Here is a 23,763-nt window from a genome sequence, read left to right on the forward strand (position 1 = left end):
TCCTTTTTCTTTTCTTTTTTCTTTCCATTTGTTTTGTTTTGTTTCTGCACACATTTTCTTTAGCTTGAAATGGCGATTGAAAACCTCCAAAAAAGCGAAGGAATCACATCACACAAAAGCGGTTTACTCAACAGCCATGTAAGTGTGTGTCTGATGTGGCGCTCTGCCCTGCTCTGCTTTTAACCTTCATAGACATTTTAAAAACAAACGAAGACAAGGAAATGATGCCTTTAAAGGGCTGAAATGGGGGGAAGCCAACCTAGAATTCCACATTCAGCAAAACTATCCTTCAACAGTGAAGGGGCTTGGTTAGAGCATGGTGCTGATAACACCGACATCAAGGGTTCAGATCCTCAGATCCTCGTACTGGCCAGCTGTCCCCCCACCCCCCACATTCAGCAAAACTATCCTTCAACAGTGAAGGGGCTTGGTTAGAGCATGGTGCTGATAACACAGACATCAAGGGTTCAGATCCTCAGATCCTCGTACTGGCCAGCTGTCCCCCCACCCCCCAAAAAAAACAAAAACAGTGAAGGGGAAGTAAAGATAGGTTCTTCATTTGTAACAGGTAAATAATTATAGCACCTACCTCCTAGGGTTGCTACCGGGATTAAATTATTTAATGTATGTAAAATACTCCCAACAATACCTGTCAGGTAATAAGCAGTACAGTTACATATTTAAAATAAAACTAATACTAAAAATAAGCAACAACAACAAAAAAGAAAAAAATGACATCGGATCAGGAATGCCATAAAGACCCTTAGCTAATTTTCCTGGGATCAGCTCTTTGAAAGAAATGGTAATTTGAGAAAAGTATAAGGCAACTAATTCCTACTGATTTTAGCTGTATAAGATTTTCCTCCTTCATGCATCTCATGGGAGAAAACCAAGATCGTAGATCCTGTGCCAGGAGGTTGTTAGAGTCCTGGCTTGGGGCAGCTTTACAGCAGCAACTGGAGGAGGTGACTGGCTCAGGGTCTTTATTTCTGGGGACACTGAGGAGGAAGCTCCAGTCTCCCCACACTCGTTCACTTCACTTCTCCAAACGCTCTCGATTCGGCTTTGCACATAACTGGAAATGTGTTTGACATTTTAAAACAAGGACAGGCCATGGAAGTCAGAATGTCTTCTAGCACTGAAATTGGGATTTCACATTCTCTTGAGAGGTAAAACATCCAAGAACAAGAAGACCCCTTTAGTTGAGTCTGATCCTAACTGTGACCCCTTCAAGACTTCCAGCTGGCCAGCGTTCAGACAGTGATTCTGGGGGCAGAAGCAGACCTAGGGAAAGGTCCAGAAACCTTCTGGAGGACAGACGTCTTCCCTGTGGACACATCCAGGAAGGAAAAAGCTTCAGGTTGTGCTTGGAGAGAGGATCCCTCCACCCCCGAGTCTTAAACTCAGAGCACACCATGTGGAAAATCCTGCAGAATGACTCTGTCTCTGTTCAACAAGGATCTGGTGGTCTCGGCTTGATGCCGACATGTGCCACCTGCAGGGCCATGGTGCTAGGTCAGGAGGAAAGCAGGAACGGGAATACAGAGCCCAGGCAGGCAGCAGGTCCAGTCTGTGGGAAAGTTAAAATGTCTATGGGAAGACGCATGAGCCGCTTGTCCCTGGCTGCCGAAGCTTCTGGCTTTCTAACGCTTTTCATTTGAAAGACAGGCTTTCTTGGGTTGCTTACAGATTCACACTCCGGAGTTGGCTCTTCTAGCAGGAAGAATCTCCCATGTGCATTTTCTTCCCTCAGGAGCTGTGATCAGTAGAATTTGGGGGTTGGTGACTTAGAAGCAAAGGAAGTAGAAATAAGATCATTCTAAAAAGCGAACCACACACACTGGAGTAAAATAAACCTGGATATCGTCTTGGCAAAGGTGAGCCAGAGAGGACAGGGAGTTAGAAAGTGTGATCTACTGATGGATGGGCAGCGTGTCCTCTGCCCAGCTGTGCATGCTCACAACGGTTGTCACCAGTGCTTCCTACGGCTGAGACCACTCTAGCAGTGGGCAGCAGCTTTCTGGAAGTCTGGAGGGATTCATAGCCGCAGTCTCAGCTTCTTTGCCAGCCCAACTCTGCGGCAGATGAGCCTGGGGGGCAGGGCAGCAGCTGTGCCCAGCAGAGCCCGTTTTCCTGGTGACCTCCCACACCTCTCTCCTCAGAAAGCCCCAGGCAGGGTGTCCCATCAGCAATGGGGCCATGCCTGCTCCCTGCTGCCAGTTGGTGACATCAGCCAACCGTCTACCATGTGCAGGGCTCTGGCAGGGCCAGTACCAAACACAGGGATGAAAAAGGAGAAGAAAACCACTCCAGGGAGCTTAGGCTTTGAGAGCGGAAAGTGGAAAGTGTGGAAAAACAAATCCAGATTGAACCTATGTGTGCACAGGAGCCCACCCGTGAGGGCTGAAAAGAGGAGCTGATTCTTATGGTTACTGAGTTCCCAAAGGAGGAGGCAGGCCTCAAGCTGTCTCTAAAATTTGGCAGCGCGAAAGTGGGGAATGGCCATTTCAGAGGGAAGAGGCGGAGGCAGAACTGCCGCATCTGCTCAGGGGCAGCCATCACCACGCCAGGCCCGGAAAAACCTCGGTCAAGGTCCAAGCCTAGAGCAGGGAACGCAGCCACTCTGCTGTCAGCTGATTCCGGGACCCCTCGCCAAGTCAACATCAAGGTGCAGTAGTTGCCATCTACTAAAATAAACTTACTGTTTCCACACCCTGGGAGAATGAACGACTTTTAGATGAATCATATTGGGATTATAAGACTTTTGGTTTTTTACATCAAGAAACACAAATTGTCAAAAGTCATTTAGCCTTCAGCTAGTGGCCACCCTGACCAGAGCCCATAGGTGGCAGGTGGGGTCAGCGGAGCTGGCAGCTCCATTACATCAAGAAACACAAATTGTCAAAAGTCATTTAGCCTTCAGCTAGTGGCCACCCTGACCGGAGCCCATAGGTGGCAGGTGGGGTCAGCGGAGCTGGCAGCTCCCTGGGATGGTAGCCTTGTCATTTCACACAGTGCTCCAAGTCATTGTGACGAACTCCTGTAGCTGCTTCAGTTCAGCATTTCTGCCCCCTTGCAGCCACCTGGCTGACCCTACCCGGTATATTTCTGAACGCATCCACCAGCGGGGACTCCCCCTCGACTCCTCACTTGCTAACCCACCTGTCTGCTCAGCTCAGCACCTTAACGCAGCACATCCAGAGCCAAGCGCTGACCCCAGCACCAGCCAGCCCTGTGCCCGTCTCTGGCAAGGCCATGCTGGCCACTGGCCTTCCAGGTGCTCAGGCCTCACTCTTCCTCCTGCGTCACACATCCAGATGCTCTTGAACCTCACCTTCAAGAAAAATCCAGAATCAGACAACTTCTCCCACCCCCCTGGCCAGCACCATCTCCCCCTGGCTTATCACAGCCACCTCCCAGCCAGCCCTCTGCTTCCACCCTTGCTTGGCTTCCAGTCCCTCCCTTTTCATGGCAGCCGCCTGAGTGATCCCACTCAAACCTAAGTCAGATCATTGCAATGCTCTGCTCAGAAGCCTCTAGGGCTCCTCGTGTACTCCAAGTAGAAGCCAGTCATCAAAATGGCCCATAAGGTCCTGCACAACCTGCCCCATCCCCGCCCTTTCCTCCCGTCCTCCCTCTCTCCCTCCTTCTGCTCCAGCCACATGGGCCTCTGCTGTTCCTCCAACATGCCAAGCACATCCTGCCCCAGGGCCTTTGCACAGGCTGTGCCCGCTGCCTGAAGCTCTCTTCTCATGGCTCCTACCTCACTTCCTTCAGGTCCTTACTCACTCGGAGCTTTCTCAGAGAGCCTTCCCTGACACCACCCCCACCCCTTGCCTCTCCATGCTGCTCCTGGTCCCCTTTCCCGGGTTAATTTTTCTCATAGCTCTTAACACCATCTCGCATTCTGTTTTGCTTATTTATTGTGGGTCTCTCCCCTATAAGAATGGACACATCTGGAAGGCAAGGGGTTTTGTCTGTTTTATTCACTGCTGCATCCCGAGCCCCTAGCATGAAGTCGACTCTCGGTAAATAGATGGATGGATGAACAGGTGGGTGTTCAAAGTTTGATTATATCAACAAAGCAAACATTGGAGCTCAGAAGGGCTACCTAAGCGGCTGATATATGGCACAGCAAGAATCTAAATTGCCACTAGCCGATCAGGTGCCCATGTCAGGCAAATTTACCCCAACTCGTAGGGACAAAGGGGGCTAGACAGGGTGGGCACGAGTCTGGACTTTGAGACACAAGTCCCCACTTTCCCATTTGTAGGTTAGGACATCTGTCCCCAGGGTCAGTGCCAGAAAGAGCCCAGAGCCACTGGGGGTGTTTAGGGTTTAGGGGTTCTTTTCCCCTTAAAAGGAAGAATTTAATTCATTTCAACAGTGTGCAGTCCTGACAGATCACAACGGATGTCTGGATAAATACATATGCTTTCTTGGAAAGCGTTCTCTTGATTTGTGTTTGATATTGACATAGAAATAGAACACAGATAAGCAGAAAAGACTGACGGCACAATATCCCCAAAGTGGGCAGGCGATCTTGCCAAACCCTCTCCTTTCCTCACGTGAAGGTACTGAGGCCCAGGGAGCTTAAATAACTCGCAGAGGTGGGGTGGGCACTGTGTGACCAGAGAGACTGGACCCTCGTGCTCAGTTTAATTGGACTAACGTTGGGCGCTTATCCCACGTCAGGCACAACACTGGGTGTGGGAACCCAGAACTGAGCCACTCGCAGCTCCAGCCCCTGAGTCACTCATGGCCCACTGGAAGGTATAGACCCTGGATGGAGTCCATGAGTGCATCATAAGCAGCTCTAATCCTTCCCTTCTGGGTAATTCATCGATGCAAAAGAGGAAATGTAACCGTTGCTCCTTCGGAGGAATGGACTCAGTCTTGTCTGTGTGCTTACTTTCTGCTCAGCAGGAAGAAACACAGGAGACACTTGCGCCTCCTTTTGATGTCAATGTTAACATAATTACACAAGCAAAGAATTGCACTTTTAATTTAAATAACAGGTTATTTAAGTGATGAGCAGAAGCGAGCATCTTTTCCAAACCTTTCTTCGTACATACGAACCAGTCATCTCAGACTGGTGGCTGGGGTCTCAGAATCCATCTCTCAGGGCTCCCAGTCCAGTGCTCCCTCCAGCCCACCACCCACAAATCTGACCTCATGCTCACAGCCTGAGAATCATGTCATCATTTGGCTCCTACCCACCTCGTGTGGCTCTCGGACCCTTGGGACATTGGGCTCCCGGTCCTGGCTTCTGCCATCCATGGAGGATGCCTGAGAAGGGGCGCCTTCTGCTCCCCTACCCTTAGTAACAGAGAGGGAAAGCCTCCTCTGGCTTCTGTGCCCAGCCACTCTCTGCTTGCTCCCCATGTGCCAGAGTCCCCTTTGCTCTTCAGGACTCCTCTTCACTTGGTCTTTCTGTCTCCCCGCACACCTGGCACTGGACACCTGAGATCAACAGCAGTTTGTTATTCACAGATGCTCACAGCCTGGGGAGGGGGACACTGCACGCCAGCCAGGGCTACACAGGGCCACGGTTAGGAGCACAATGGACAATAGGGGCTGAGGGAGGCAGGCTTATAGCAACAAGAGGGGGAGGTGGCCCTGGTACCCACAGGAGGAGGTGATTGTCTTGTTTGTACAATTCTGCTGGCTGGCAAGGAACTGAAATCCAACACTCATGGGTAGCAGGAATGGCTATTTGGCCAGAACTTCATTTGCAGGAGCAGGGGGGAGGGAACTTGCAGTAAGGTCCCCTGAAGCCTTCCTGATTTGCCCCAGAGGCAGCACATAGTGTTGGACCTTGATTTCAGACCTTCCACCTCAGCCCCTGCACGTGGGATCCTTTCCCATAGCCCTGGAGGTCCATCCTTGGCTCTTTGGTGCCAAAGTAACACATCTGGTCTGTATCTCTACCCTGACCTCCAGCCCAACACTTAACCTCCTCCTTTCTGAAACAGAACCCATCACCCCAGCTCGGGTGGATGTCTGTATTTCTGTGAAAGGGACCTCGGTCAGTCCCAGGCACCCTTTCACCTAGGTCTTTGGCCGTCCTCCCACTTTGATCCTCTGAAACTTTCCAGAGCACAGGGCAGCTCTTCACTCTTGCGTCCGCCTCCCTGGACAGCCCCAAGGATGGAGGAGGAGGAAGGAAGCTCAGGACAGGCTGTGAGTGGGTGGGGCTTAGAGGACACACAGTGTGGTGATGATTGTTGGAGCCTCTGTGCACATTAGAACATCCCCATAGTAAAACTATTTTTTAGAAAGGAGATGAAAGCCAACTTCCTTCCCAGCTTGCAGTTCTGAGTCTGGGGGGACAAACAGACAATGGACGTGTTGCACACGGTAGTGTGTGGGGCACAGGGGGTGTGCTGGGGGAGAGGTCTTACAGGATGCACAGGGCATGGGGGCAAGGGCTCCTCAGACCAAGGGGCTGTGCAGGAGCCCAGGGTGACCACCCTGACAGCCTCATGCAGGGTGGACTGGGACAGGGATGCAGCTTCCCCTCCACATTTCTGGCATGGGATCGGGACTCGGACCTCAGGCCTTATTTCTGTGCATGTAGCTTGTGCCTTTCTCCAAATACAAACGGTCATCAGTGAAGGCCATTTGTCTTCACATATCAGAACTCTCTGGATCAGGGAACAGAGGGGTAAGCCAGAATCAAGACTCAGCCTTTAAAGCACTTTGCTGGGGGGATCCCCAGGTGAGTGGGCCCCACTCTGCGTTAATACCTTGCATGGGGACTGATCTGGTTATGTGGACAGTTCTTGCTCTTCTGACTTGATGTTGACTTCTCAAGGCACAGACCTTGGCTTTAGACTTTTAGCCAGCCTTTTGATTTAGAGCACAAAACCTCGCATTTAAGCATTTTATTAAACTTCCATCTGTACGTCTCTCAATCAGGAATTTCAGTACAGATTAGTCCATCTCTGCACCTTTCTCTTGGTCCCTGGGGTCTCAGGAGGCAGGACTACACGTAGCCTCTGCCAGAAGTCCCTCGGGGAGCAGGGCCACATGCAGTCCTGCCAAGAGAGTGCAGCAAGGTGAGTTGCTCAAGGCATGCCTTGAGCTAGGGGCTGCCGCTTGGGGAGGTTGTCAACCAGAGACCAGACATAAAGTTCTGGGGCTTAGCGCACGCACTAAGCAACTTTATTGGGTACAGGCATGTCTTACATATGTTGTAGCCAGCTGTAAACCCCTCCCATACTTCCCCATCTCCAAGGTAACTCAATAGGAAGTCTGTGGTTTGCGGTTAAGCTTTGCAAATTTTTGCTGACCCAGTCTTTTTGCATTTTTGCTGACAGTCTAAATCCTGGAAAGCAAGAGTGCCTCCATCTTTAACAGGTGTTCTTCATTTTCCTCCACATCTCTGTTCATTTTCACTGTTTAATACAGAGTGCAGTGCTAAAGGGTTCCAACAAGTTCTCTTTAATCTTCCCGTTTTCCTTGGCATCAGAATTTATCTCCATTCCTATAGGTTTAGGAGCTATTTGGTGTTTAAGCAGTGTGTGGTGGTGTGGGGGTATTTAAATGACTATGAAGACAAAACCCAATAGGTCTCGTTCGCTTGCAGATTTTTATACAATAAGTCAAGGAACCTGCACACCAGGCTGAAAATTGAAGGAATAAGTAAATGAATGAAAATAAGCTGTTAATATGCTTAGAGAACGCAAAGCAGGCACAGTAAAGACGGATGTCCTCATCATGTTTCTTAGCAGAGGAAAAGCAAGTACTTCTCTTAGTGAGTGCACATTAGCATTTTAGCGTTTTTCAAGATTTTGACAAACGCAAACATGTCTTTCTTCATCCAGCTCCAGTGGCTGTTAGATAATTACGAAACCGCTGAAGGCGTGAGTCTACCCCGAAGCTCCCTTTACAACCATTACCTGCGGCACTGCCAGGAACACAAGCTCGACCCCGTGAATGCTGCTTCCTTTGGGAAACTGATCCGGTCTGTGTTTATGGGCCTGAGGACACGGAGGCTGGGAACCAGGTGGGTAGATGGGAGGCAGTGAAGCCGAGGGTCTCATGACCCTTTCCCCACCCATCTTCCCTCTTCTTTTATCCAGAATCAAGATTTTTGGAAAATGTGGGGCCTCCTCTTTCTGCCCAGGTGTCCCTTACAACCGCCTCTGGGTGAACTTGGAGTTGCTCTGAGTTGGTGGCAGCGTTGGCTGTGGCTGGGCCGTGATTTAAGGCATTGATTATGGCCCTGTTCCCTCCTTTAGAAGCTGGTGATGGGACATGGGGGCTCACTTTCATTTTCTCTCTCCTTTTGACATTTCCCATAATAACTCACTTTTAAAAGCAGTCTATGGATTATTAGTAGAGCTGGATTTACCATTTCTTTCTCTTTTTTTGGCGGCTGGCCAGTACAGGGATCAAATCCTGGACCTTGCTGTTATCAGCACCACACTCTAACCAGCTGAGCTAACCAGCTAGCCCTGGATTTACCATTTCTTAATACCTTTTGCTATGCTTGGAACAATCCACCACTGCCTGTCCTTGGCCAACAGCAGCCACGGAATGTCCCTTGCCACAGACTCATCAAAGGCAATTAAGCAAATGCTCCTCTTACCAGGAGAAAACGGCCATGCCGCTAACTCAAAGCTGGTGGCCTGGAGTGTCCACATGGCTGATTCTTGCTGTGGCTATGATCCTGTGGCAGGCCAGGCTCAGCTTCACTCCCTGCGAAGTCGCACAGAAATGGGCATCGGGGTTTTGTCCACACATTCTCAGAAGCGGGCATTCTAGCTGTCTAATGATGACGTGGCAGTGGGTCCACGAGGACTAGAGTCCCTTCTTCTCTTTGATCCTTTACAGAGAATATTCTGTTGACAGATAGAGCAGGGGAAGAAGTGGGGAGAAAACACAGGGAAGCCCGGGCCTCTAGGGGACACAACCACCACTGCCTCTGGGGCCTTCACCTTTGGAGTGTCCGGGGCACTGACCTCAGGATTAGGGCTCATGTCGCCATGTTTTCCTTTCTCCTAGCACCTGGCTAAGCACAGGCCTAATCTAGAAAGGCCCCAGGCAGCCCCTCCTGTTGCCAGCTCCAGAGAAATGGCATGGCGTGAGCAGAGTATTCGCACAGCCCATGTCAGCCTGTTAATGCTTCTCTCCTCTGGAGACCCCTTGACTTATTTTCGTAACTGAACTGTTGAAAGCCCTCTGATCATCATTTCTCCCATAACCAACTAAGGTAGTGGCTCCCAAACTGTGCCGTTTTCTAAAACGTGTTATTAGATGATTGAAGGGATGGGGGAAAAGTTAATAATAATAATGATAATTATAATGATAAGTAGGTGATGCTGGGTTGAAAAAAGTTGACCTGGTTTTCGCCTTTCAGGACTTCTCAGAGAGGGGACTCTCCACAAAGGGGGTGTTGTGTGCAGAATTTCCCCGGGAACATTTCTCACGCAGTTCAGGAAACGCTGGACCAGAGTGGCCAAAATGAAGGGCCGAGAAAGAGAACCTGAACCTATTTTTCAGGATCTACCAAGAGCTGACCTTGGGCTGTTTGGTTTCCAGGGGCAACTCCAAGTACCATTACTATGGGATCCGGCTGAAGCCAGACTCCCCCCTGAACCGGCTGCAGGAGGACACGCAGTACATGGCTATGCGGCAGCAGCCCATGCACCAGAAGCCCAGGTGGGTGGCCGTGGGGTCCTGAGGCCGGCCTGAGCACTGCCCCTGAGCTGGGGCAGAGCTGGGTTGCTCTTGGAGAGTGTGGGGAGAGGCGTTTCTCAAACATGATTTACCTACTTGTGAGAGGACTCCCCAGCCCACAGAACAAGCTCCTATTAACCTCCCGGTCTCCAGCATCCCAGGAGAGCCAAGACTGTCCCCTCTGCTGAGAGTGAAGCAAGGCTACAAGAGACACGGGAGGCTGGGTGCAACCTCATCCTGCCAACAGAGTGTGCAGGTCTTTAATTTTTAAAAAATAGGCTTTATTTTTTAGAGCAGTTTATGTTCACGGCAAAACTGAGGGCAAGGCACAGACAGTTCCCATGTATCCCTTGCCCCCCAAATCACACAGGCACAGCCTCCCCCACTATCAACATCCCCCTCCAGAGCAGTGCATTGGTGACAGCCAGTGACCCTACACTGACAAGTCATTATCGTGAGAGATTATAGTCTACATTTGCGTTCGCTCTGGTGTTAGACATTCTGTGAATTTGGACCAATGTGTGATGACATGTACCCAGCATTATAGGATCATACAGATCTATAAGATCACACTGCCCTAAAAGTTCTCTGCGCTCCAACTACTCATTCTTCCTCCATCAAGCGCTGGACCTTTTGCTGTCTCCATATTTTCTAGAATGCCATCTAGTTGGAATCACAGATCTTTAGTTTTTAAACTATAGGGAGAAAAGAGAGAGAGAACACTGAAAAATAACCCAAGATGCCAGCAGAAAGAAGCTTGTATACTTAAATCACCGCTTCCTCCTAACGTTTTGATCTGATGGCTGGAAAGACTTAGTGTTTCCTGGAATGTACTCTTTGTCTGTCACAAACTTCCTCATGTCTTTAAAGGCAGGGGTCAGCCAACTTTTTCTTTTTCTTTTTTTTTTTTTGTCTTTTTCCGTGTCCGGCAACGGATCGCAACCCTCAGTGTCGCCCCCGTACCGGACCGGGACCGGCAACGGGATCGCAACCCTCGGCGCTGCTCCCGCGCCTCGCTCAGCCAGTGAGCGGGAACCGGTCTGTATGTGGGATCCGAACCCTCGGCGGGAGCGCTGCCGCACTTCCCAAGCGGCGTACTATAGCAGTGCGCCACCGGGCCGACCAAACTTTTTCTATAAAGAGCCAGAAGGCAAATATCTTAGTCTTTGCTGGTTAGATGATCTCTGTCACGACTGTTCAACGCTTCTGTTGTAGCATAAAAGCAGCCACAGGCAGCACATAACCCAATGGGTGTGGCTGTGTGCCAATAAAAGTTTACTTACAAAGACAGGTGGCAGTATTGGCCTGCGGGCCACAGTTTGCCAACCCCTGGTTTAGGGCCCCACTCAAATGTCACCTCCATGGCAGCCTTCCACTGCACCCCCTTTCCTCCTGCCCCCACGAGCCAAAGAGCACCTCTGTCTCCCTGGCTCCCTCTCTGGAGTCTTGATGGCTCCAGCTGTCTGTCTGTAGGCAGAGACCTCTGTGCAGCACCTTCATGCCTGGTACCCACCCACTGCACAGAGTGAGCACTCACAAATCTGTGTGGCTCAAAAACCCATTCTAGCTGCTCTGAGGTGTCCCAGTGACTCCTGCCCATACAGCCGGTCATGGGAGTTGAAGGTCACAGAAGAGAGTCTCTAGAATTTTCTCTAGGAACCAGTAGTCCATCCTGTACCTTGCTGTCTGCAGAAGTGGACACCATAGCTTATTGGTGGTGCTCAGTTTTGACAAACACCTGCGAACCTATAATTCAGGCAGTCTGTTATTTAGGAGCAGCCACCCACCTGTCTCCTGGGGACAGGCTTCCGCCATTTGTATTTAGAAAGCAACAGCCTCACCCTGTCTCTGTGTAATGCTCACAGCCCACCCTGAGCCAGGTGGTCAACATGCATCTGACCCTGATCAGCATGTTCTCCCCTTCCCCCCAAGTAGCCTGGCCCCACTTTCCACATGAGGAAAGGAGCTCCAAGCTCGGGCAAGCTCCTGACCCTGCCCTGCGCCTGGCACACTGTCTGGGCTCAGGGGAACAGACTGTCTAGGAAAGCTTCCTTCACTGAATGTTTCTCAGCTTGCTGCCTGGACAGGCTGCCCGCTGCTTTCTGGCTCAGGGTAAAACAAAAGTCTCAGAGTCTACTCTGAGACCTCGCAGAAGTAAAATGTTTGGGATTCCCCATGAAGATTTTCACTTATCTTCTGAGAAAGAAATATTAGGGGGAAAAAAGAATGTATGTATGTGTGTACACCCATCAGTGGATGAATGGATAAACATGGTCCATCCACACAATGCAGTATGATTCAGCCATAAAAAGGAAGGGAATTCTGACACACGCTACAGCATGGATGAACCTTGAGGACATTGTGCTCAGTGACATAAGCCAGTCACACAAGGACAAATAATACATGATTCCACTCATAGGAGGTCCCTAGAGTCATCGGATCCACAGAGACAGAAAGTTGAATGGGGGTGCCAGGGGCTGGGGAGGGGGATGGGGAGTGAGTGTTTAATGGGGACAGAGTGTAAGTTTGGGAAGATGAGAAAGTTCTGGAGATGATGGTGGTGATGGTTATACAATAGTGTGAATGTGCTTCATGCTGGTGAGCTGTGCACTTAAACATGGTTACAATGGTAAATTTTGTGATTTGTGTATTTGACCACAATTTTTAAAAATTACACACACACACACCCCCAAACTGAATCCTGCTCTGCCTCCTGCTCCCTGAGCACATCCCAGGCAATGCTACTGGGACCTCATGGTGGCACATGTGTCCCCTGCCCAGGTACCGGCCAGCCCAGAAGACAGACAGCCTTGGGGACAGCAGCTCCCACAGCAGCCTGCACAGCACGCCCGAGCAGGCCATGGTTGCGCAGAGCCAGCACCACCAGCAGTACATAGGTGAGGCGTGCAGGGCACAGTGTCACCTGGCCCCGGGTGCAGGGCCCCACTGGGATCCTGTCGGCTTCTGGATGCTCAGGGGATTCAGCAACAGCAGCATTTAAATGGATGCTTCAAACAGTTTTCTTGTGTGACATGTTTTCAGTTAAATAGAAAGTTTTAGATAAACCTTTCTGGCATCCCTGAGATTTTGGAATAATTAGCATACACCAAAAAACTTAATGTAGAACATGACCACCAGGAAAATGAGTAAATAAAATGGAATGACCATCAGAAAGAATGCTAGATCCTGTCTTTTACAGCCCATCGGCTCCGGGCGCAGCAGGATGTGGCCACCATCCCGGCTTCTCCTCGTTGTCTACCTAGAGAACTTAGGGGCTACTCAGGGGACAGTCTTCACTTGTGGAGGCCTCGCTGCTTTCAGTGTCATTATTCAGGTGGACTCTGAAGACACTCAGCAGCTGCCATGTTGTTCTACTGTATTTTTTGAGCCTGGACAAGCCCTCCTGGGTTGGGTAGTCTGGAGAGATGCAGACGCTGTTGCCGGGGTTTGGGCTTGGGCTGCCTCTATGTTGGCATCTTTAACATCCCTGGGAGGTGACAATATTGAATATCCCTATTTTGTACCTGAGGGGGAGTCAGGATGCCAGCCCAGAGCTGTCTGTTTCCAGAGCACCCCTCAGTACTTGGGCTTCCGCGACTGGTAATTGTCCCCGTTGCCCTAAGAGCCCCATTTCTGACATGTCCGTCTTCCTCCCCCAGACGTCTCCCATGTCTTCCCGGAGTTCCCGGCGCCTGACCTGGGCAGCGTCCTGCTGCAGGACAGTGTCACTCTGCACGACGTCAAAGCCCTGCAGCTGGTGTACAGGCGGCACTGCGAGGTGACGCCCTGCCAGGAGCCCCAGGCCTGGATGGGTGGCTCGGGCTGTCCCCAGCCTAGGCAGGCGGCTTTCACATGTCCCCACACTTCCTCTCTGCAAGCGGCAGCCCCTCCCTCCAGGTCGCTCCTCTCTGGGGGTTTCTCTTGGGATCTCAAAAGACCTCACTGCAACCTGTATCACTGCTGCTTGCTAGGCATGTTCGCAGGACATGTGATAAATTCACATGTTCATCCATCTAACTGATCATTTTTACCTAGGCCACTTTAGACGTTGTAATGAACCTCCAGTTTCACTACATCGAAAAGCTGTGGCTCTCCTTCTGGAACTCTAAAGCCTCCTCCAGTGATGGCCCCACCTCTCTACCTACCAGGTGACCACCCATTGTCCTCCCACACAGGCCACAGCAGCCCCCTGCCCCCAGATTTAACCCGCAGACACCCTCATGTGACCCACAAATGAATGCGTCACTGCAAGAATCAGGGCTCGGACCCCTCCTTCTATGTCTTGTAGTCTTTAGACCTCACAGAGTTGACTTGTAATCCATGTTGCCATTCGCCTTTTTCAAATCAGACTTTTAACATGGAGGGTTTTAGAGGTGACCGTGATGTCATTTCAAATAGAAATGACCTCAGCTCATAGCTGCAGGGAGACGCATCAGAGACACTGAAACAACAGCCTCTGAGCAGCGTGGACAGGGGGGTGGGGGTAGGTAGCTCAGGGCCCACCCGAGCCAGGCCCCAGCTCACCTGTTCCCTGTTCCCCCACAGTGATGAAGAGCCCGAAGGTGCCACCCTCCCCAAGGACAAGCTCATCTCTCTGTGTAAATCTGACCCCATCCTCAAGTGGATGAGGAACTGCGACCACATCCTCTACCAGGCGCTGGTGGAGATCCTCATCCCCGACGTGCTGCGGCCGGTCCCCAGTAAGCAGGCCCCGTGCGGCCCCTCCGTCCAGCCTGCCTCTCTGGCCCTTCTCTCTCCTTTCCTCTTCTTTCCTCTCCTTTCTTCACCTGTATGTCTGCAGCCATCTCATACACATTCTGGATTCGTACCCTCAGAACAGCCGCTCGATGGTCCCTGGAATGTGTTTTCTCTTCCTATGCATTTTTCCTTGTTTCTATACCGAGGGGAAGGTCACAGTTAGTGGCTCTTCCAAGCTCTGCTTGCTGTCAGGTCGCTGCCAAGAGTGGGCCGGGACCAGGCACGGTGCTTTCTGGAAGGCTGGCTGGAGGATGTAGCCTGGTTATGCCCAGGGGCCCTCACCATGGGGGAGGCCATTGCTCAGGACTGAGGGGGTTGCTGCCCACCCAGTAGCTGCCCTCCCCCAGTTCCCCATAGGCACTAGAATGACTTTTCCTGAGAGCCACGCACTGTGGAAGGGGAAGGGACATAACGAGGAAGAGCCAGGATTGTAGCCCTCAGCTCCGGCAGTCTGTTAGGGATGGGGGCCAACCTTTAATGCCTCCACCAGACCCTGCTGCCCAGCCCTTCCCCAGCCAAATCCCAAGCATTCCCTTGTGAGCACTGAGACCCGCTGCTGCCCAGTGCTGTGGGATTCCAGGTGACATGTATGTCTCACTGCCTCTGTGCCCTGTGATGTCCCCACACAACATGGGGGCAGGGGTGATGTTAGAGTGACAGGGCACAGTAGGAAAGGAAAAACCGAAAATATGTGCCTTGGCAGCTAGACCCGTGGCGGGGCTGATGTGCCTGTGGAGACTCCCAAGGGCTTCCGCCCTCCAGCCACAATGACAGTACCCACCACCGAAGGGCCTCACGCCAGGCCTGCGCCACCTCCTGTAATCCTGAGGGTAGACACAGCCGCTGGGCACAGAGGCCTCCATGTTAGTAAATCACATCGGGCACTGTGGGCTGTGCCCAGCAGGCGAGCTGTAAATACGTGGGGCTAGTAGTATTTGGCAAATCTCGGTCTTTCTGGAACTGCTATGCTGTATTTTGCCAGAAAACGGGAAACAGCAGAACGATTGCATTTTTTGTTTGGCCTTGTCTGCCCGAAAACTGTTCAGGGCCCTGCTCGGTAGAGACACTAGATTATGGCTGGAGTTTGGGTGAATTTCCTTTCATATTTTTTTTCCTGGGTTTTTTACGTCTTGTTGTTTGCTTTTGTTTTTTTGGTGGCTGGCCAGTACAGGGATCGAACCCTGGACCTTGGTGTTAGGAGCACCATGCTCTAACCATGGAGATAACCGGCCAGCCTCTCTATTTGCATCTTATTATAAGCCATCTCAAAATCAACTTGGGGCTGGCTGGTTAGCTCAGTTGTTTAGAGCACAGCCTTATAACACCAAGGTCAAGGGTTTGGATCCCCCTACCGGCCAGGTGCAAAAGAAAAACAAAACAAAACAATTTCCTTGCTCTAAATCAGTCTGGGAGTTGGTATATATTTACATGCTTGTATGTGTGTGTGTTTTGGGGTTTATCCCCCAGGCACTGTGAGCATTTAGCCAGATCATTCTCTGGGGTGGGGCCGTCCTGGGCACTACAGGATGCTGAGTAGCATCCCTGGTCTCCACCCACTCCATGCCAGGAGTTCCTCTTCCCAGTCATGATAACCACAAATGTCCCAGAGCACGCCCCAGTGTCCCTGGGGTGGGGTAGCATCCCCTGGGTGAGACCCACCATCACAGACAGTGGGTAGTAATAAATGGCATTAGCCATCCCTGATTCTTCCTCGGCACATCCTTCATCCAGTGCCCTGAGCTCTGGGCTGCCCTGGTACCTGCTCAGTCATTCTCTTTCCCTCCGTGTTGCCTGCTCTTCGTGGGTGGTCGTCTCCACCAGACTGGCATCATCTCTAACCATGAATGCTGATGTTGAGGGCAAGACACTGCCTTCCCCACAGTCAGTATCATGGCTTGTACTCCCAGGTACCCTGACCCAGGCGATCCGTAACTTTGCCAAGAGCTTGGAAGGCTGGCTGACCAATGCCATGAGTGACTTCCCACCACAGGCCATCCAGACCAAGGTAACCCTGGGGTCGGGACCCTGGGGGCCCCCCCGGGCCCTGCTGTGCTGTGCAGGGAGGGAGCCTGGGGTGGATGAGAGGAGGGGCTCCTCTCCCCCTGCTCCAGAGGAATGTGAGGACACTGTGCCCCAGAGAGAGCAACTTCCTCTCTGCGCCATGAGGGCTATTGGTCCTTTCAGGAAGCGCCGAGGATGTGGATGGTGTAGAATAGGTGCTGGCAGGGAGGGGAGTGGCAGCAAGTGTCATCTGCTGGGCCAGTGCAGAACACACTTGAGTGTTTCTGTGCTCATCAGAGGGGACTTAATCTCCTTACTGTTGCCCTTATTACTGCAGTCTTGGCCACAAGTCAGAATTTGAAGTGTAACAATTTGGCTTCCATGTGGAAAGAGAGTGCTCACCCATCCTTCTCACAAGCATTTCTTACAGAGATGAGGGCCACCCTCAGAGCATCTGGTCGACCCGCTTGCGATTTGGAATTGACCTGTTTAGTCAGTGATTCTCAAACCTCAATGTGTGTAAAAATCACCTAGGTAGTTGTTACAAAGTGCAGGTTCCCAAGCCAGACACCCCCCCCCCCAAAGTCTGATCCAGTAGTGCCCAGGAATCTATATTTTCCAGTGTAAAAATCACCTAGGTAGTTGTTACAAAGTGCAGGTTCCCAAGCCAGACACCCCCCCCCAAAGTCTGATCCAGTAGTGCCCAGGAATCTATATTTTCCGCAGCTATTCCAGAGAGCCATAGGGATTCTAGGCGTGGGGGCATATCCACACCGTCGTGAATTCTAACTCGCCAGTGCGTGGGCATCTGGTAGAGGTGCAGCATGACACATTGGCGAGGTCTGTATCCTTCACTTATTCTCAATCTTTGGGTCCTTAAGGATGGCAGACCATGGGCCCCTTCTCCCTGCTGGAGTTGCTCTTTCCTGCTGCTTCCTCCTGCAATGTCCTGAATCCACACAGGGCACCCCGCAAGGAGCAGAGTAGAACAGGCTCTCCCCACGCGCCGCCTGCTCACCGCGAGGCCTGGCCGCCCCCAGCTGATCCGCACATGCCGTCCTCGGTTACAGGTCGGCGTCGTCAGTGCCTTCGCCCAGACTCTGCGGAGATACACGTCCCTCAATCACCTCGCTCAGGCGGCCCGGGCGGTGCTTCAGAACACGTCCCAGATCAACCAGATGCTCAGCGACCTCAACCGCGTGGACTTTGCTAACGTGCAGGTGACTTTCTACAACACAGTTACCTGTGGCCTGGGATGGGGCATGGGGCCTCAAGCTACAGAGTAGAGAGGACATCTGTGTGACTCCAGCCTGTGCCCCAGATCTGGGTCCTCCCCTACCCCGCTGGCCTAGGCTTTCCACCCTCTAGAAAAACCAGCAAACACAAAATTGAGCCCACAGCAAAACCCAGCACCTAGCCTGTGCCTGGCCCACGTTTCTATGGCATGAAACATGTCCCAGGTCAAAGCCCCCTGAAGCCCACTCTCAGCCTCAAGACCCTCCACTCCACCATCTCTCAGGTCCCTCTGGCATCCAGGTGCTGTGACCAATACCTCTGTTCTTTTTCCTTGCAAATGCTCCCAGCTTCTGCGATTCTAGCACCACATTTGTCTCCCTGGTGTCGTATCGTGGCTCTGTCGACTGGGCTTAGAAGGTTCCAGCTCATAGCAGGCAGCAGGCAGATGGATCATTTCAGGCACTGTTTATCTATTAAATGAGTAAACTCGCACACATGCACTTAGAAGAGTGACCACGTCAAAACAAAACAAGACAAAGTCATGGTATAATACAAGCTTTGATCCAGAAAAACCTGGTGTTAAGGCCCTAGAAGCCAGAGCAGGTTCCTTCTCTGGCTCTTCACCCTGTCCTGTGAGTTGGGTAAAGAAAGGTCAAGGGCAAAAAGGCTCTAGCACTGCACAACATCTTACCCAGAGCCACAGCTGGACCTGGAGGTCCCTGGGCTCCCCATTTGCAGCACTGGCACCATGGGGCCAACACAGACCCTCCATGCTCACCCCAGGAGCAGGCCTCATGGGTGTGCCAGTGCGAGGAGAGCGTGGTACAGCGGCTGGAGCAGGATTTCAAGCTGACCCTGCAGCAGCAGAGCTCCCTGGACCAGTGGGCCAGCTGGCTGAACAATGTGGTCACCCAGGTCCTGAAGCAGCATGCAGGCAGCCCCAGCTTCCCCAAGGCCGCCCGGCAGTTCCTACTGAAGTGGTCCTTCTACAGGTAAGCACCCCCTGATCTCCTGCAAAAACTTCAAGGGGAGGGGGTTCCAGAGGTCATCCACCTGCTGAGCTTGGAGGAAAATGAAACTCAGCAGCTCTGAGGCAGGGGCTGAACCCCCAAAAATGAGTGCCTGACCTGTGGGCCTCACTCCACGGGCAGGTCCAGAAGACCTAAAAGTAGACTGCGAGCATCCTCAGACAGAAATCGACATCAGGACTTCTGGAGATAGGCAGCAGCTCCAGCACATGCACTTATTTCTGCCCACTAGCAAACCCCACTAAAGTGACAGTAAAGAAAGTCTGTAAAAGGCATAAATGCACAAAGTGCATGAAAGAGGATGGGAGGACAGGGGGCAGATGAGACGGGATAAGAGTTTGAAAAAGGTGTCAAGGTGTCAATTAGTACAACAAGCCACATGGGAAGTACTATTGAGCCCTGTCACTCACTGTGATAGTGCAGGCAAGAGGCGGGGACAGGCACCAGCAGCCTGGGGTTACGTTGTCCCCATGGAATGGCACCCAGCGAGGGTCAGTGGGTCAGGTGTCCGTATATATAGGTCAGGTGTAATATATATAGATATATTACATATATAAGAGAGATTTATCTCAAGGAATGGGCTCGCGTGACTGGGGGCTGGCCAGTCTGAAGTCTGGGGGCAGGCTGGAGGGTTGGACATTCTCAGGTGCATGTGGAAGTTCCTCTTACTCAGGGAAACCTCAGTTTTTCTCTTAAGGCCCTTCAACTGGTTGGATGAGCCCACCTGCATTATGAAAGGTAATAATCTCCTTTACTGAAAGCCAACTGATGTTAACCACATCTGCATTATACCTTTGCAGCAACACCAGGATTAGTACTAGATTGAATAACTGGGTACTATAGCCTGACCAAGTTAGCATGTAAAACTAACCCAGAAAGTAAATATGAGAGAGAAAATAAGGAGTAAGAAAAATCATGACAGGAAAACATGAAAGAAATTAAAGGCTCCTCCAGGAGGTTTAACATCCAGCTAACAGGAAATTTTTTTAAAGAGAGAAAATGGAGGGAAATAAAATAATTAAAACATAATGCAAGAAAATATTTCAACACTTGTATTAGTCCACTTCTGTTGCTTATAACAAAATACCTGGAACTGGGTAATTTATAAGGAAACAGTATTTATTGCTTACAGTTTTGGAGGCTGGGTAGTCCAAAGTCCAGGGAACACATCTGGTAAGCATCTTCTTTTGTGGTAGGAGACAATTCAATCAATCCATAGCATTCCACCCCTGGCCCCCAAAGTTCATGTATTAGAAGCTTAATTCCCACTGTAACTGTTGAGGGTGGGGAATCCTATTATGGTAATTGAAAGGTGGGGCCTTGAAGAGGTGATTAAGTTGATGGCTTAATGGTGGCCTTGGGAATGGTTCTGAGGGCTTTAAAAGGAGAGTGCATGAGGAGCTCTCTCTCTCTGCTCCAACATTTTCTGCCATGTGAGACCCCAACATTGCCATAAAGCCACCACCAAAGAAGACCCTCACCAGATGTGTTCCTTGGACTTTGGACTTCCCAGTCTCCAAAACTGTAAGCAATAAATATTATTTCCTTATAAATTACCCAGTTCTGGGTATTTTGTCATAAGCAACAGAAATGGATAGAAAATTGGTACCAAGAGTGGGGTGTTACTTATAACAAATACTTGAAAATGTGGGAGTGGCTTTGAAACTGGGTGCTGAGGAGAGGCTGGAAGAATTTGAAGGAGCAGGCTAGAAAAAGCCTAGCTGCTAGTGAAAGTTTAGAAGACAAGAAAACCAGGGAAAGTTTGGAATGTTTTAGAGACTGGTTACATGGTTGTGAGCAGAATGTTGATAGAAATATGGACTACATGGACCATTCTAAGGAGTTCTCAGATGTAAATGAGAAGGAGTTTATTGGAAAATGGGGCAAAGATCACCCTTGCCACAAACTGGCAAGGAACCTGGCTGCATTCTATTCAGGCCCCAAGGTTTTATGGAATGTTGAACTTCAAGGGCTGATCCAAGGTATTTGATGGAGGAAATATCTAAGCAGCAAAGCACTAAGGAGTCTGTATGGCTACTTGTAACAGCCTACACTGAGTTATGGCAGCAAAGGCATGACATAAAGCTAGAATTTAAAAGGGAAGCAGAGAGTAAAAATTTAGAAAATTTGCAGCCTGGCCATGTGGTAGAGAAGGAGAGAGCATTTTCAGGAGAAAAATGCAATGGCACAGCCCAACGACCCTTTGCTAAGGAGATTAGTACAGAAGAAAGGGATTATTAAGAGAGGGAGAAAAGATCTTGAATACATTTCAAAGGCTGCATCTTTCATTACAGGCCCAGAGGGCTAGGGAGACAGAATGCTTGTGAGGAACAGGCCTGAGGTGCCCTCCACAGGCTCGTTGCCCAGGGACACCTCGGGATGCTGCTCCCCACACCAGCACCCCAGCTGCTTTGGCTGCTCCGTGGCTAACTTGACCCCAGGTGTGGCTGGACCCATAGCTTTGGAAAATACAAGTTCGAAGCCTTGGTGGCATCCATGTGATGTTAGGTCTACAGGCTCACAGAAGGCTTGGGAGCCTCCACCCCAATTGCAATGGATGTATGGAATAGCCTCAGGGACCCAGGAAGAGCTCTGTTGCAGGAGTGGAATCACTGCAGCCTTCGCTAGGGCAATGCCTATCAGAAACGTGGAATCGGAGTTGCCACAGAGAAACCCCATCAGTCCATGTCTAGTGGAGCCATGAGAGCAGGACTGCCATGGAGATCCGAGAATTGTGGAGCTACCAGCATGCAGTGCCAGCCTGTGAGAGCTGAAGCATGGCCTCAGACCAGGAAAGCCGTAGAAGCAGAAGTGCCCAAGGACTTGGAGACCCAACCCCCATGAAAGTGTGCAGAGGATGTCGAACATAGAGTCAGTGTATATGATTCCTCAGCTGTAAGATTTGATTCTTGCCCTGCTGGGTTTCGGACTTGTTTAGGACCTGTTACCCTTTCCTTTTGGCCTGTTTCTCCCTTTTTGAATGGAAATGTGTACCCAGTGCTTGTCCCACCATTGTGTCTTGGAAGTAGATAACATATTGATTTCACAGATGGGACTTTGGACTTTGCACTTTTGAGTTGAAACAAGTTAAGACTTTGGAGATGAAATCAATGTGTTTGCATGTGAAAAGGACATGAGTTTGGGGGGCAGGGGTGGAATGCAGTGGATTGGATGTCCCCCCCCCAAACTCATTGAGGCTTGGTCCTCACTGTGACAGTGTTAAGAGGATAGGAAATTCTATTGTGGTATTTGAAAGGTGGGGCCTTGAAGAGGTGATTGGATCATGAGGACTGAACCCTCGTGAGTGGATTGGTCCATTCTTGGAATAATGGGAGTGGTTCTGGTGGCATTAGGAGGAGAGTGACTGAGGAGTTTACTCTCTCTCTGCTCCACCATTTCATACTGTGATACCCTGCATCACTGACATCACCATCAAAGAAAGCTTTCACCAGATGTGTTCCCTGGACTTTGGATTTCTCAGCCTCTGAAATTGTAAGCAGTAAATTTTTCATTTTCTTGTAAATTGCCCAGTGCCAGGTATTTTGTTATAAGCAACAGAAACGGACTAATACAGCACTGACAGGCACAAGTCTCCAGATTGAAAAATCTGCCAAGTTCCCAGCACAATGAAGAAGACACCTGCCCCCTCCACCACGGAACCTCATTGTGGAAGTTCAGAACACCAAGGTTGAGAGACAACTGTAAAAACTTCCAGAAAGAAGACAACAGGCTAGGACTCAGAACAGCATGAGACTTCTGCGTAACAGTGCAGAAACTGGAAGGCAGTAAAAGCAAGGTCTTCAGAACTGTAAGGGGAAATGATTTCCAAGCTACAGCCCCGATCTGTGCAGAACAGAGCAAGAGAAAAAAGGCTTTGGGGGGATATTACCCAGAACAGGGACTGTGATACTGAATGACTCCTGCAGTTCCATGGGAGGGTTTTCATCTCACTCGGTGATAAATACACAGCAAAGTGTGCATTTTTTTAAAAAAGAGGTAGCTACTACCCCTAGGAAAACAAGTTTTTCTGTGATCCTGTATGATCCAAATTGCTGTCCACCTCATTGTGCAAATAAAGTTTTATTGGAATGTCAGCCACACCCACTCATTCACAGATCAGCAGCAGGGTAGCTACAGACAGAAGTGTGGCTGTTGGCCACAAAGCCAAAAGTATTTACCATCTGACCCCTTAGATAGCTGCCCAGTACCTCCCTGTTCCCACCTCTCCTTGCTCTGCCCTGGCTTCGGTGCCTCAGGACCTTTGCACTTGCCTCCCCCCACCCAGAACGTTCTTCCCCCAGACTTCTGCATAGCTCGATCATCCTCATGGGAGTACTCCTACACCTCCCTAAAACACGTCCTTTGTCATCTTCTCTCCCCCATGCCCCACTTTCTTCATCGTCCTTACCACTCGCTGTCACCTCGTATGTCCGCGTGTCTGTTGTCTGTCTCCTCCATGATCAAGCACACTCCCCAAGAGCCAGGACATTGCTCCTGCTCCCTGCTGTTTCCCCAGCTCCTAAACGCAGCTTGAGTCAATGAACGAGACAGGAACTGCACGACTCAGCTGTGGACTTCATACACAATCGCTGTGTAATACAAATGCTGATGTAGCCCAAGAGTAGTTACACAACACTGGGGTCACGGGGGAGGAAAAGAGGGGATGTGCTGCTGATCTGCAGGTGCAGAGACCCCCATCTCCATGGTGGGAAGTCGATGGGGATGTCATACCTGAAGAACCAGAGCAGAGTGGACCTAGGACTGAGACATCTGCAGTATAAACAATCACATGCAGCTCAGAGTTGAAAAGGAGCCACCTCGGGTGAGACAGGGGCTGCTTTTCACGAACAGGACTGGAACACTATTTGACTTCATTTTTATGTACATGTACTGCAGTGATTCAAAAAAAAATACAAATTTGGGCCGGCCCGGTGGCGCACTGCTACAGTGCGCCGCTTGGGAAGCACGGCGGCGCTCCCGCCGAGGGTTCAGATCCCACATACAGACCGGTTCCCGCTCACTGGCTGAGCGAGGCGCGGGAGCAACACCGAGG

General features: G+C 50.7%; 1 protein-coding gene across 3 annotated transcripts in view; it reads left to right on the forward strand.

The window, feature by feature from the left end:
* Positions 1–23,763, forward strand: part of RFX2 (regulatory factor X, 2 (influences HLA class II expression)) — a 43,708-nt gene that overhangs the window by 14,886 nt on the left and 5,059 nt on the right. For 2 of the 3 annotated variants that reach the window (XM_008586895.1, XM_008586896.1), the window contains exons 5-14: positions 64–138; positions 7,830–8,011; positions 9,550–9,669; positions 12,469–12,584; positions 13,347–13,465; positions 13,723–13,835; positions 14,233–14,387; positions 16,353–16,450; positions 17,517–17,666; positions 18,466–18,674. In XM_008586895.1, the coding sequence (XP_008585117.1) occupies positions 64–138; positions 7,830–8,011; positions 9,550–9,669; positions 12,469–12,584; positions 13,347–13,465; positions 13,723–13,835; positions 14,233–14,387; positions 16,353–16,450; positions 17,517–17,666; positions 18,466–18,674 (1,337 nt within the window). The remainder of the gene's footprint in view (positions 1–63; positions 139–7,829; positions 8,012–9,549; positions 9,670–12,468; positions 12,585–13,346; positions 13,466–13,722; positions 13,836–14,232; positions 14,388–16,352; positions 16,451–17,516; positions 17,667–18,465; positions 18,675–23,763) is intronic. The other variant, XM_008586897.1, reaches the window with a different exon arrangement.

The sequence above is a fragment of the Galeopterus variegatus genome, unplaced genomic scaffold (assembly GCF_000696425.1).
Source record: "Galeopterus variegatus unplaced genomic scaffold, G_variegatus-3.0.2 Scaffold4172, whole genome shotgun sequence".
NCBI classification, from domain to species: Eukaryota; Metazoa; Chordata; class Mammalia; order Dermoptera; family Cynocephalidae; genus Galeopterus; species Galeopterus variegatus.